This window comes from Stenella coeruleoalba (assembly GCF_951394435.1).
Source record: "Stenella coeruleoalba genome assembly, chromosome: 13".
Taxonomy (NCBI): Eukaryota; Metazoa; Chordata; class Mammalia; order Artiodactyla; family Delphinidae; genus Stenella; species Stenella coeruleoalba.
This window is the reverse complement of record NC_137159.1, coordinates 61,340,142-61,355,418: the sequence shown is the minus strand read 5'-3', so window position 1 is coordinate 61,355,418 and position 15,277 is coordinate 61,340,142. Positions and strand designations below refer to the sequence as shown.

General features: G+C 39.6%; 1 protein-coding gene across 6 annotated transcripts in view; it reads left to right on the top strand.

Moving 5' to 3' along the window:
• CRIM1 (cysteine rich transmembrane BMP regulator 1) overlaps positions 1–15,277 on the top strand; it is a 208,055-nt gene that overhangs the window by 143,576 nt on the left and 49,202 nt on the right. For all 6 annotated transcript variants that reach the window (XM_079940082.1, XM_079940085.1, XM_079940084.1 and 3 more), the window contains one exon: positions 10,712–10,840. In XM_079940082.1, coding sequence (XP_079796208.1) covers positions 10,712–10,840 — 129 coding nt within the window. The remainder of the gene's footprint in view (positions 1–10,711; positions 10,841–15,277) is intronic.

The following is a 15,277-nucleotide window of genomic DNA, read 5'->3' as shown; positions in this document are numbered from 1 at the left end:
CATCATCACGCAGGTTGGGAAATCTGTTCCCCGGGGGCTCGGCAGGGCCAGATCTTGGTCTGGGGTCATACCATCAGTTTAATCCAAATTTGATATGGGACAAGCAATAATGAACAGTTAGAACTTTTTTGAAATTTGTTCAAAACATGAGAGGATAGTGATGCATTGCATTTTACACATTTTTCAGTTCGAGTTGAATTATTAGCAGTTTGACCAAGTTTTCACTTGCCATGTATGTCTACAGGATACCTGTTTACACAGCCAGTGAATTTTACTTTCACATCTAAGAGAAGCTGGATTTATCACATTCGTTTGAGACAGAGCCCAATTCAGGGATCCAGACCACTGGAGACCACAGAATTTAATACTCGCTGCCAGTCGAAAATAAGATTCGGTTCAAGGCTCCAGCTCTCATTCTGCAGCATCATGAACCGAGACTAAGAATCCCCAAGAACATTCTAAGACCAACAAGTGCTTGGTCCTTGGGGACCCTGAGAGTCATGTGGCGCTCTGGGTTTGATTTTTCCCCTTGGCTGCTAGAGCAAACTGAGAGATGAGTCTGTAAGCCACGTCCCCAACCAGGCAGGACCTCACAGCGTGCACCCTGTGTGCCGACCTCATTCCTGGCTGCAACGTATTCTTTCTACTTAAAAGTTACCTTGGTCCTCATTTCCTCACTTTAAAAACGTATACATATATAATTTGAGACGGCCTTGGGTCTGCTTTGGAATCCAGCAAAGTATATTTAATGCTTGTTTATGTATTCGGTGCCCCTGCGCCGGTGCCTTGCACTATGGTCCTGCCACCCGTAGTTTGGGCATTTGAAGGACAACACAAAATGGTGTTCTTTTTCAGCTTAATTGGAAAGCTATTGCCCTGCAAATCAGCTCACATTTTAAAGCAGTTCAGGGAGTCTCTATTTTGTTCATGAAACTAAAAAAATGTTCGGAGATAATCAACTGTCAGTTTGGGCCGGCCTCAGGCCTTACGTATTGAAAGAGGGCAGCAAGCTTAGATCTTTTCAAGACTGTGACTCTCTCATGCTTTCTGGGAACCAAGTTTTAAAAAGATTCCATGGAGATCTTAGACCAGATGAAAGCAATAAGGGTGTTCGGCAGTGCTGTGACAGAGACACTGAGGACATTATTGTTTCAAACATGACCACCCCCACCAGTATTATTGTTAAGAAAGTACTGGTTGAATTATCTCATTATTGACATAAGTTTCATATCACTGACTTACTGAAACTAAGATTTGCTGATCAAAGACATCTTTTAGAGATGGATTTTCCATATCCTCTTTCAGCTTGAGGATGGCAGAACTACTGGCAAAACTACCAAAACAGTATAAATTGTACTGTGATGAATTTGCCCTCATCTTCGAAGATGAGCAAGGCACCCATCATGAGAGAGGAAGCATGGGGTCAGCCAGGCACACAGAAGCATTGTTTCAACTCACACTGGATAAGCTGATTATGAAGAGATTTCTCTTCTCTTCGAGACACCATGGACACAGTCAAAAGTCGAAACAATGATATTCAGACTGCAACTCAGCAGATGTGAAAGGCGCCAGTGGCCAGTCACTAACACCCTCCAAAGCTTACCAGACCATATAAAAGGATGTCATGGACCCACCCACACCCCAGATGCTTTTCATGTTATCAGTGGAGATAGAAATGATGCGTAAGTTACAATGGACAGGATTCAGAATGCCAAGCCAGTTGTCAGAGCATTTATCAGCTGAACATTTGAGGCTTGCAAAAGGACTCATAATTCATTTACTGAGCCATCATCTGAGACCAGTTCTAGCTCTAAGCAGGCAGGATAGTCATTTCAACAATAATTATAGCAACAAGTAACATTCTGTTAACACTTCGAGTTTATGGAACAGTTCCCTCTTTACGATCTTATTTGAGTCTTACGATGATCTTGTGAGGTAGGAATAGTGGGAATTCCCACTTTATAGAAGCCCAAAGAGGTTCAGCATCATGTGTAAGATAATGAAAGAACAGGGACTCAAGCTCAGTCTTCTAACCCCAAGTCCGTGTCCTTGGCATTACTTCTCTAGAACCCTTATCGTAAGAAGGGAGAGGGTGAAGAAAATAAGTCAGTGACTATCAAAGTATTTGATCGTCGTGGCTCAGATTCAAGGCTTTTCTTGCTCCTGGCTCCATTCTCATTACTGAGACCCCAGTAACTGTTATTTTTGTCTTTTGTGACCCAGCCTTTGATCCGGGTTTTCCCTGAACCTCGGCCTGGAATTTTGACCTTGCTGTTTGACCTCTTGGAAAGCCTGCTTCCCCTTGTCCGTTCCTGCCTCTCCCACCTGGGGAAACAGCTCCACCCGAGAGCGCCGAGCTGTCTCCCCAGATGTCTCTGTCCTCACGCTTGCCGTGGGCCCAGCCTCATTCACACCCAGCCAGGCTGCAGGCCCTGAGCAGTGGTAGTCAGGTCTCCACTGAGTGTGCCCAGCACCGAGATAGACCGTCATCAACACTTGTGCCTTCTGATCCACACGCTTCCCCTGTCTCACTCTGATTCCTGCCGGTCGTTGCTTAATCAGCAGGCAGATTTGCTGGGCCTTCGGCACAAGCACCCATCCTTCATCCAGTACGAGATGAGCTGCCGAGTTGAGTGAGTGCCTGGTTATTTTCAGGACTATTTTAATAACACTTTATTTATTTGGCACCATCAAGGAGTGAGGTAGTCACAGAAATGGATTACCCAGGTAATTGAAATCTGGGGTGTCAGATTTTATGTTAAGAATTTTGAAGGAAGGCCTTCCACAGTGCTCTGTGTACTTTTGTGCCTTGTTAGGCCAGAAGTGCAGATCATAGTTTAACCATTTCATAGGCTACTGAGTACCTCGTTTTAGACTGTTTGGGTTTGGGGACTTGCATTTAGTTTCCACTGTTACCAGTGTGTCAGGTTCACAACAGCCTTCTAAATCTAGCTTGCTACTTCAGCGGAGCTCATCTATTGGGTACCTACTATGTGCAAGGGACTTCTGCCTTGACGAAGACCCTAAGGAACGTACTGTCCAATCCTGCAAAAGTTAGGAAATTATAGGTTCGGCCTGTTGGGGACAATATTGAGTGGGGCTCTTTCTAAAAAAATATGTCCTGAATTTCAGTTCTCAGGTGTCCTTTTGTCCTCTTTGTTCATTCATTAAGTGCTACAGTGGGCCAAGTACTGTGCTAGATGCTGAAGTTGTACACAGTGAACAAACCATTGCCCCTAATGTGAAGATCCTTCCCCGCTGGTCGTCAGCCATTTCGCAGAGCGGCAGGTTGAAATAACAGAATTCTGACCATCTGACACCCCTCTCCCAGCCGAATGTAGCTATTAAAATGTGCAGATACACATGTACACGTGTACTTATAAATATGGCGCATTCTTCCCAGTTAAAGGTTACCAAGATATAGTCTCTGTGAGAATAAACAATAACAATATAAGGATAAAATATAAGACAAGTATAAAAGGTCCAGATTATTCTTGGAATCCAGTCATTTTGTGAGCTCTCTCAAGCTGAATTCCTGGAAAAAGATACACCATTCTCTGTTAAAATTTTTTTTTAATTTTTCTCTTTGTGGTCTTTTAATAATCACATAATCGTAGTACTGTCTTTTCCTATTAAACATGAGATTGGTAAAGGAAGAAAAATATGACCGACAGCCAAGATTCCTTGGAAAAGCATACAAAGTTAATAAATAGGCCTAAAGTAAATATATTGCTTCTCTATCTGCCCATAAAATAATACAAGTCTTGGGAACATTTTCACACCATTCATTTCAAAATAAAGAAACTGCTCTGAGATAAGTACTTGAGAAATTACAAGGATGTAGGTGTTGTTGTGAGAAATATATACAAAGGAAAAAAAGGATAAATGTGTAGTGGCTGAAAGAATTTGAAAATTCCAACTGTAGGAGAGTTTTTTCCAGGACTCCATGAGACTTTCTTAAATACACATTCATACCCCATGGAAATTCCCACTTCCAGATTAGGGAATTTTTGTATCCTCAACTTTTTTTTTCTTATTGTCTACATTAATAGAGTTTTCCCTCTAGCTTCATTTGGGAACATTTCATCTTTACCTTTTCCTAGGCTGCAATTATGTTAACAATTTGCTGATTTATTTGAATGGTTTTCTGACTAGTTATGGTCACATTTGAAAAGCAACTGTGGTAACAGAATGACATATGAAGACACAGTAAAACAGATAAGCTATCTCCTTTGGTTCTGTCTTGGCCAACTTTATCTCCAGTTTTATGGCCCTGGACAGGCTACCAGTAATTGTAGGGCTATAAGGAGGCCTGATATATTTAGCCATATAAACCAAGTGAAGCTTTGGAATTTTCCCACTTATTAGGTACTCACATTGCTTAACCAAGTCCAGCCATTCCCCCTACCCCCACCCCCACCCAAGAAATCTTAAGGAAGAGAGTGCCTGAATTAGGTCTGAAAAGACAACATAATTGTTCATCTTTGTTTCTCGCAATCAAATAAGCAGGCTTGCGAATTTACACAGAAAAGCTACGTGAAGTATGCGAACCATTAATAAATCCCAAAAGGAGAAGTAATAAGAGACAGATAGGAATTAGCTTCGTTTATCTTATTACTTCCATATGAATTTTTTTTAACTTACAAAAGAAATTTAAGAACATATCTGCCATAAAAAAAAAAACCACTATGCTTTCTAGAAATTTGCCTATAGAGAGATTTTTCCAGAAAAACTTCCCTTGGTTTGTGGGTGTCTGTGTGCGCGTGCATGCACTTGTACGATTCGTAGGAATCTAGGGTGCTGGCAGACAGCTGCTGCCCACAGCCAGGCCCTCCAGACGTGCCATTCACCCAGAGCACAGCACGGGGAGGCAGCAGTACTCCTAGAGACGATTGAGGTCTGAAACCAGAGCTAATGATTACCCTCCTAACAGAGTCAGTGCTGCAGACAGTCCTAAGCACGGTGGCTCTGTATGCCTTACACGAGTGTACTTTTCCAGAGTCACCCACCCATACTCAGGAGCTACTAGTTGGCTGTCAGCCTTCCCAGGGTTGCTAATCAGAAAGAGTGCTTCACATATTTGTCAATGGAGATGATTAGTATTATTTGCAAGATAAACAGCTCATAGTAATCAAGGTAATGAGAAGAACCTTGTATGTATTAATTCAAAACGAGGAGTTCGGTGGAGTAATACAGATTAGACACCAAAAAGCATTTATTAACATTTTCATTTAAGCTATATCTGAAAAATAAAAATCAGTGATTATATACATTGTTTTAGAAGCAAATTAACATTATCATTACACATTTTTAAATAACTGGTAGTCAAAATACATTCTTTTTTGTTCTGTTGTTGTCCCAAACATGTTGAAATATCCAATATGATGATGACAGGACTGATACTAAAACTTTAAGTCAACACCTTAAAAGGTTGAATTGGAGTTTCAACTTCTTACTTTCCTTTCCTCTTTTTGGAAAATTTTCCATAAAGTAAAATAACAAAAAGCAAGAAAGTATAGAGCTTAGATTTGCTTAACACATTTATACCCCCTGAATAATGAAATGTATGTTACCTTATGGTCTAGTGATGTGGCCTTGGAGTTAAAATAATGATTTTCATTTCAACTTTATACTCTTGACCAAATTAATTGTGATCACAGTGCCTTAATATCCCCAGTAAGCAGATAAAATTGCTTCTAGAAAATACTTGAACATCAGTGTAGAATATTGGTGGTGTTCTTCAGAAACTTAGTGTCTGAGGTTCTCTAAATCTTGAAAAACGTGAATGTTTTCCTGGAAATGTTTTTACTGATAAGGGGTTTGTTGGGCTTCCTAGAATGTGAAAGAAATATCCATCCCTAATTTTAATTAAACATAAAATAAAGAGCCAATATGTGTTTGCTTATGTTACTGCAAGTTATAATAGTTTTTTTCCAGAATTTTGTTTTCTAAGACTTGGGATAAGAATTGGTGCTGAACATCTGCATTCCTGACACAATTCCAAGGGTTCTTGTAAAAATAGCTCTTCCGGAGAGTATAAGGTACTTGGAAAGTCTTTAAAAATCATTCAGGAAAAGGACAGGTGGAGGAAAGTAGAGATTCCCACCCAGATGCAGGGTAGGAAACAGCAAATGGATATAGACATAACAAACACCCGTTTTTGTTCTTTATTGCTTCTAGGCTCAGAAAATATTTCTAGAATTCTTCTCCACAAAGAAGCGGTTCCAGGGTTCCCTTTAGAAATAGTTGTAGCCAAAGACAATGAATTCCTGCTGTTTCAAGCCTTCTTCCTTTGGAGGACATTAAGGTATTTCTTTAATTCCTCAGCTGATTCAATACAAGATGAGATGGAATTTCAGGGTGATACTGTAAGCAGTACTTCATTGAATTTCCCCTCGCCAAATCCATCCTTGTGCAAGCATTTTCTCATTCTCCTAAACAAGGAGATCCAAGACCATTTCTCTCTTCTGAAAGAGGCCCACTAACGCATATCTGCCCAACCAATTTAAAAAGAGACCATTTTCTTTGCTTCCAGCAACAGGCAGATGCATTTGTTTCCAAAAGTCTTAGCAGGACCTCTGTTCAACTGATAATCACCAAACTCTCCAAGGACATGGCATCGCCGTCATCCTTCTAGAGGAGCATGTACTCTCTAGCATGTCATGTCAGTATTGTACCCCCATGTAATCTAAGAGCACAGAAAAGTGGGATTTAAATGAGGATCATCTGGTCTTCAGGCCAAGACCCATCAGGATATATTCCATATTCAGAGCACTGTGGCATAAACTAAAGAATGTGTGGGATAATAACAATTCCCAATACGCAAATTTCAGGCTGCTCTAACAAGCACAGTGCACGTTTCACAGATTTCACTAACACTTCCTCAAGCTCCTTTACTTATTTGGATTAGAAACAATCATACTGTGATACCATGATTCTGGACTCTTCAAACTTACCTCTTCCCCCACCAAGAACTTCCTTGTATAGAAACTGCAGAAAGTCTAACCAGCTCTTGGTTATTCTCTAAGGACTGTAAATGCAATGTTGATTTGAAATACTCTCATTCAGGATGGTATCAAGTGTGTCTCACTTTGGTGTTCATTATGTAGAATAAGAAATTGAATTTCAGTAGACTCACAGCACTTCATTCTCAAAAGACTGCCCTGATGTTAGTAACAGGACCAGTTCTGAGATTACATATTAATATACTGGACTGAAAGCGGATTCTCAGATCCGTTTATGATAATGTCAGTGTTTTTGCTAAACAATTTATAGTTTACAGAATTCTAAAATAGAGATGGCCTCACATGGTAGGAAACTGAGCACTAAAATGTTGAGAGAATGATGAAAGGGAATAGTGCATAATGTATGACTTTAGATAAAATGTTAGGAGACAGCTAGTTGCCTGCATATGTGTCTGTTACAAATCAGCAGTTACTCCAGCGACAGAGGATAACAGCAGTAAGTACCCCAAACACATGCTCCACTATCCTTAAAAAGTTTCTGGGCTTCCCTGGTAGCGCAGTGGTTGAGAGTCCGCCTGCCAGTGCAGGGGACATGGGTTCGTGCCCCGGTCCAGGAAGATCCCACATGCCGCGGAGCGGCTGGGCCCATGAGCCATGGCCGCTGAGCTTGTGCGTCCGGAGCCTGTGCTCTGCAACGGGAGAGGTCACAACAGTGAGAGGCCCGCGTACTGCAAAAAAAAAAAAAAAAAAAAAAGTTTTTAAAATTTGTTCCACTTTGTATTTGAAAAGGAAAAGAATACTTATTTAACATAATAAAGTGAGATGACTAGTGTTAAAATGCTTTTTAAAAATAATTTAGACTTCTGTCTACATTTAATGTATCACGATGAGTGTTGTGTTCAGCCTAATCTGTTGAGGGGCAGTTGAATAGCTTTAGAGTAAATTGGTTTTGTTGAGTTTTTCTGTGTTTTATTTTAATAAGTATTGAGGGAGTCAGATTTTGAAACTTACATACTTTCCGGTTTCTTCCCTCTAATGTACATCATCGATGAATGGGGAAATATTAATTTTAGAGGCACAGAATAATGTTTGGCTTCTTTGCATTCTGCCACGTCATCTGAGGCCTGGAAGACATCCAGGAGGACTTGTTTTACCTAAAATATTTACAACACAGCGTTGTAGAACCAGCACCTACTTAAATAGCCCTTCTATGCATTTTTTTTCCCATTTGTTAAACTTAGCTCAAGCTGTTATCCTGAATGTTACAGGGAAACATGTTGAACATATTTCTTCTGCTAAAGAAATGTGTGCTTGACGTACCCCTGGAGCTGGCTACCTAGCGGATACAGTCATTTGGATAAAGGGTGGGACTGTCAGTATTGTGGTTCTGATCCTCAAACAACCCAATTTTTTTGTTTTTTTTACTTTCTAGCCACAGAGCACAATCCTAATCCCATCCATTAATCATAATATGTACCAAAAATAGCATGCACATCACCATTGATTATCTTAACAAATCCCTAAAATTCACTGAAAATAAAATCCCATACTGCCCTGTGATTATTATGCATTTTCAGTGTCATCTGCCGAGATATATATTTTTCCATCGTATACTTTCTGAAGGCAAAAGTTTCTCATAAACTTAAATGTCAGTAAAGAATACAAGCTTTGGGTCTGCGTAGATGTGCCCAAGACATTTCCTTGCCCGTAAGCCATGCACTAAAGCACTGGACAAAGAGTTTAGAATCCTTCCCTGATCCTTGCTATTAACTCTCTGGAACGTAGACCTCACTCCTCCTTCGATGGGATCATCTGTGGTATGGTTTACTGAGACACGAGCCAGGTCCCCTGCTCTATCTTGTATTTGTGGTTAGAATAATTTTGATGAAACCTCCACAGTCTTATGGCTAAAGGCTGAAACAATTATTATCTTGGATGTGTAACAAGAGTAGTGATAAAGGAAAGACTGTAGGTTTAAAACCCGCTGATATTTACAGTAAATTTTAAGAGAATGGAGGAAAGCAGCACTACTGTATTTAATTCACTAAGTCTTAAAACTTGACTAAAACTAAACCACTTTTTGATGTTTACAGTTACCTGTCAGAAAGGATACTTTAGTCGTTGAAAGAAATTAGAAATTTCACAGCAGTGGAAATCTTAGATAAAAATTTCAGGGAGATGTTCTGCCAACTGTGCTGTAATAAAAATAGAGAATGTGCTACACCGTCTTCATACGTACTCTCACTGGGAGAATGCTGATGAAAGCATCTCTTTAACAAGTCCTAGTTGCTCACTACCTGTGAAGAGTTGAATCACTGGCCTCTTTTAGCAGGTGGATAAAAATGTAGAACTCTTGATCTTATCAGTGGCACCTAAAACACTTATTTTTGGTCTCTCTTCCATGGTAACGGGAGGTGAAACTTGCGAAGACAGTGTGGACTAATGGATAGAGTGTTGGACAGGAGGTCAGGCACCTCTGTTCTGTTCTGTTCCCAGCCTGCTACTGGGTTGCTATGTAAACTTAGATAAGCCACTTACCCTCTCTGCACCTCATGTTTTCCATTTGTGAAAACATAGGTAGAGACATTCTGTACTTAGCACTTCACAAAGATATTGTGAGAACCAGCTTACTCTGAAGAAGTTCATAGTATCTTTGGGTTGAAAAGAGGCTACGTAAATACGTCACTGTCCTTGTTCCCTTTGACAACACTCTCTCCACAGTCTGACATTGTATAAACTGTCCCTTATCAATCACTGCAAAACAGGTACCATTACAATGCGCTTTGTATTGCATAGAAGCTGAGAGTGTGACCCTAGAGCCAGAACACCTCGTTTGAATCTGGGGTCCACCACTTACTAAACCCTGTGACCTTGGACAAGTCAGTATGCTGGATTTCCTCATCCGTAAAATAGGGATAATGACAGCACCCGTCTCTTTCCGATTGTGATCCAAAACTTGAAGGCATTTACGAAGAGCACTTCAGATGTTATATAGACGCATAATACACTTCACGTAAGTGTGTGATTACTGTTTAGTAACAGTAATCTCTAGGCCAGAACAATTCCTCATTAGTAACATGGCAGTGAAGGTCAAAATCACCTCCGGCCTTGGTTTCTTCTGTGCATCTCATCTCAGGGTGGCTGCTCTCTCTTCCTCCCGAATGCTTGTGTCTGTCTCCCCCACTCCCTGAAGCCCTGAGTATAAACTCCTATAGATGATGTGATCTGTCATGTCATCTGTAATAATTGAGAGTGTCACATAAAAGGTCAAAGAAATTCAGATGTTTTAAAGGCTCAGAAACATATCTGATTTATTAACTTGAAAAGTCGCTCATAGATTTCAGAAGTATTGCAAAATGGAGAGTGAGATAATTGACAGCTGGAAGCTGTTTCCTGATTGTTATAAAAAATAAACTCAGAAAACATCAGGAGGAAATAGAAGAATAACGATTTAAATTCATTTTAACCTTTCTTGTCTGCTTCTGTAGTGGTGAGGGTACCCAAAAATGCATAAATTGCTCAAATGTAAAGAAATAGAGCATCTGGATTTTCAAAAGTTTAAATAAAAATATTTCTTTTTCAGGGGCTAACAACATTATGAAAGTATAAAAGTCTAGGATTTGATGAAGATTACTGATTAGGTTTTTTCCTGTGACTTACCATAGTGTGGGATTTCAAAGATGGAATAGCATCTAAGAGGTAATCATATGTTTCATTGATTTTTTCTTCTCTCTTTATTTAATTAGAACCAACCTACATCACAATTGATCCACCTGCGTGTGGAGAGTCATCAAACTGCACCCTGACAGAGAAGGACTGCATTTATGGTTTCAAACTTGATCACAATGGTTGTCGAACTTGTCAGTGCAAAAACAGTGAGTACACGGAAGACTGTGTTTTTTCAGAGCCTAATATTGTCAAAGCATATTGTGTGATTGAATATCTTTTCTTTCATTCCTATTCATGACATTCCCTTAGCAACCTGAAAGAAGGAAAAAAAAAAGTGTATTTAACATAAACACATGGTCATTTGGAGAAAAAGAGCTGCTCCTTTATTCCGGTTTTTGCCCTCATTTCATTATGTTCAGATACTCCTTGATGTCTGGCTGCATCATGGGTGAAGCCCTGGGAACTCTGGAGCACATGTTTCCAAACACCCAGGGAGCTCTCAGTACTGCCCTTGCCGGGGTCATCAGTGACAAGGAGGTCACTCACACAGAGGTGTCACATTCCATGTGTGGCAGCCATAGTCTTTAGAATGTGCTCCACTTTCTCGATCCCAGCTCTCTTCCACGTAGATTCCAATCATGTCGCCAGGCCATGATCTCTGAAATGTGATACAGTATATTGCATTTCTTACCGGAAAAAAAAATTGCCCTTCATGTTTAAAACGATTTTGAATTCCTCTAATTCTTCTACCAGAATAAACATCTTTAGTCATTCCCCAGGTGACATAGTTTCTAGAACTTTCTTGGCCCTTATGTAAATGTGTGGCCTAGAAACAGAGTATTGCAGAATTTGGTCTGATCACTGCAGTGCTATTGTGTGGTCTAAGTGAGCATTTGCTCTCTGGATTATACACTGTTGGCTAACACTGAGGTTATAAGCAACTAGAACCAGTTGGTACTTTTTACATCAGAGGCACATAGGTGATTCTCATTTGTTCTGTATTTGAGCGTTTGATTTTTTTTTTTAATGATATAAATGCAGGGCCAAATTTAACCAGAAATTACCCTGAGAGTTTTCAACCGTTCACCAACTAGTTGGGATATTTTTGAATCTTGACGATGTGACCTCATACTTTATCTATGCCTCCCAGCTTATATCAAATAAGCATAACTTACATGTCCTCATCTAAATCATTGCACTAAAATAAATTAAATTGTATAGAACCAAGGAGAGAGCCCTGTTAGCACTGAAGGCCTTCCTGCAAAATGACTTTGAACGTAATCCTCACTTCTTCTATGGAGTTATTCAGCTGACGACATATCAGCTCCATCTCCACAAGGAAATCTTGAAACTCTTGATCTGTATCTTATCTGAAATCAAAATACATTCTATTTACAACATTCCTTTGCTGGAAACCCTACTTTAAACATAAAACGCAGTTAGTAGGGTATGGGTTGTTTTTCATGAACCTATACTGGGCTCCTGGTATTCACTGCTTTCTTTCCTAAATGTCGCATATCCCGTGTTTAACCATTCCTTCTGCAGAATTTTCAGTTGTGAATGTCAGGCTTAGTTCCTGTAGTGCTAGAATCCTTTGTCCCTTTTGAAATGACATTTGGCCTCTTTTAGTTTTCTGAAATCTCTTTCCATTCCCTCTGATGTCTCCAAATATGGACAGTGCTTCTATAATCAGCAGGTTCTCCATGAGCCTCTGGGTATAATTACCCTGGACTCAGAGAGTTAGAATTACTTAATGTAGAGAGATGATCACTTTCTGATTTATCAGTTTTCTTGGGCTCTGTATTCCTCTTCACCTTAATCATTCAATGCTTTCTTTTGTAAGAATATTTTCGGTGAAGACAGATACTAAGTAGGAGTTGCATAATTCGATTTTCTCAGTTACTTGTTAACCATCACACTGTCTGTGGGATGGACTTGGCGCTGAAACGGAGGTTATCAAACTGTTGTTGTGATGATGGTTGTTTACACCTTTAAATTTCCCATGAGCCTCCACCCATCGGGGACTGTCTGCCTTCCTACACTTGTTTCTGTTCAGAGGAGGACCAGTCCCTGTTATACACCTATCTGCCTTTTATACCTCCCTTCGGAAAGCCAAGTTTACTAGGGAGCTGCTTTGGCAGCCATATTTGTTGGCTTAAATGGTCAACTTTGATTTTTTGACACCAAGATAATTGGTGATTGTATCACAAAGAGTTTATATTTTAATCCTTCTCGTATCTCTTGAGCTGTACATCCTTTCTGATCATGGGAGCATACCTAATTTTTTTTTCCTGAACTTTTTGAAGTCTAAAAATATAGATTTCATTGTACCTAGTCACCCTGCCTACCATCTTCACCTGGGCTTTGTTATTATGAACTTTTGGCCACATGGGCACACCTACCTAAGACCCCTGCTGATTCACAATGAGCCCTTTGTAGTTAAATCCAAAGAAGCAATTTCCCTCAGTTGTCATTGAAGCAAGTCAGAAGCATATGACCGGCTTTTTTTAAATTGAGACTTATCAGGAAAATTCTGCTCTGCCTGTCTTTGTGTTAGTGTTGCTTTCTGGCTTTGTAAAAGGAACATCCATGCATACTGCCTGCTTTGCACCTCCATTTCATTAACACATAGGAGGAAATATGTACAGGAGACCATTGCATTTTATGTCAGCTGGAATTTGTCATTTTGTCTATATCATACACAAAAGTACACGGAAAGTATATGACAGAGCCATAGAGCATTCTGCTCTCATCCCCTCCCATTAGCAGTCCTGATTATTTGACATCTTTGGGCGGTGAGTCAAATTAAATCAAACTGCCACATCCTCGGTTGTCAGATTCTTGTGACTGTATGGACCCAGCTCTCCTCCCAGACTCTGGCATCATACTGACTTGTATCTGGGTGATCAGGGCAAGTTGCTTTATTTCCTAGAGCCTCTGTGTCCTCATCTGTAAAGGGCAGGTAATAATACCAAAGTAATGGGTTGTTTTGAGGACTAATTAGTGAATGCAAAGCTAGCTTTACTACCCGACATATGGTAATTGTTGACACGATAGCTGGTTTATAACATGCATTTCTGAGTCAGCTAGAGCTAGCTGACGTGGAAAGCCCCCAGTTTCCCTCCTTTGTTCCGACACCAACCTGCCTCCAGTTCTTCCTGTCCTCTGAGGACGCGCACACAAACAACTTTCCTTTTGCCTTTTAATTTTAACCCTCGAATATTCTCACTCTCTTTCACCTAGCTTTAGAAAAAAGGAAGTCCCTGGTACTGAAGGATAGCTAAGTATATTCTTTTTCCCATTGCAGCTACGTGATAAGTATGGATTTTGTCTAAATCTCTCCTTTATGTTATTTTTCTGCATCCCACCAAAGCCTGTTTCACATGCAATGGCCCTAACCATTTATACCCAAGTTTTCCGTTAGGGGTTAGACGTATATATAGACCACTGGCATCAATATTTCTTTCTTAAAATAAGACCAATGCCAAATAAATATTTCTCCCCTGTTACTGGCCTGTTGTCTGCTCATTCATTCCTTCTTTCATTCATCTAGCATTTATTGAGTGCCTACTATACACCAAAAACTAGGGGTACAAAAAAGTTAAAAATGGACCTTATCCCTGACTAACCTTGGTAATGTGTTGGTAATATTGGTAATATGCTAATATGTTGTAATGCTATTGCAATATAATCAAGCATATTATAGACAGTCACTTGAAGGTTGAAATCAAAACCCAGTAGAAACACGTCCTTCAAAAGAACATGGAAGGTATATGACAGGATTCTTTTATTTGAACATACTGTAGCTTTTCTTTTTCAACCTGTAACAAATAACATTTCTTATAACACTGCTAAGCAAAGTAATGCATCAAGGGCATATAGAGAATTTAAACTTTATTCAAAGACATACTTAGAATAAAGAAAAGAAACATGGTAGAAAATGCTTAAGAATGTATGATAGCAACAAAAGTTAAAACTAAAATCATTTAGATAAGCTACTAAAAATCTAACACTTCATTGTTACAAGCTGTTAGTAGCATTCCTTTTTAACCAAAATGTTTGCTGTCAAACATACATAATACATTTCAGCTTACTATAGGTACGATATGTAGTAAGTGACATCTATGTGAATTAAATGGCATCCATCTTTTTAAGCATCTTATCATCTACATTTTTAAATCAAGTGGATTTCATCACATTATTTGTAACTGCTCTTCCAGTTTTAACAATCTGTAATTCTAGGGATTAATAGTGCTTTTAACTAGAAACCAGTGCAGACATAGAAAATTAATGGTAGCAGGGAGAAAAAACCTTTCATAATTTTCATGAAACATATATCTGAATCAAACATCTAAAGAAGGTCGCAGCATCATATACAAGGAGGCAGGCTCCTGTTTTCATTTCATTGTTACTCTGAACAAACACTTATCAAGGTCAAGATTGGGACCACCATTTGCAGTCTTGCACTTCTTTATTTAATAGTCTCAGGAACTGTATTCATGGTATCTTTAACTGCTTGCATGTTGCTGAGAATTGCCAGAACCCAAGAGTGTGAAGTCCTGCAGCAGAGAAGCACAACACAACTCTAGGGGCACCATTACCCTGTGTTCTGTTTGCAGGCTCCATGGTGTTCAACTACAACA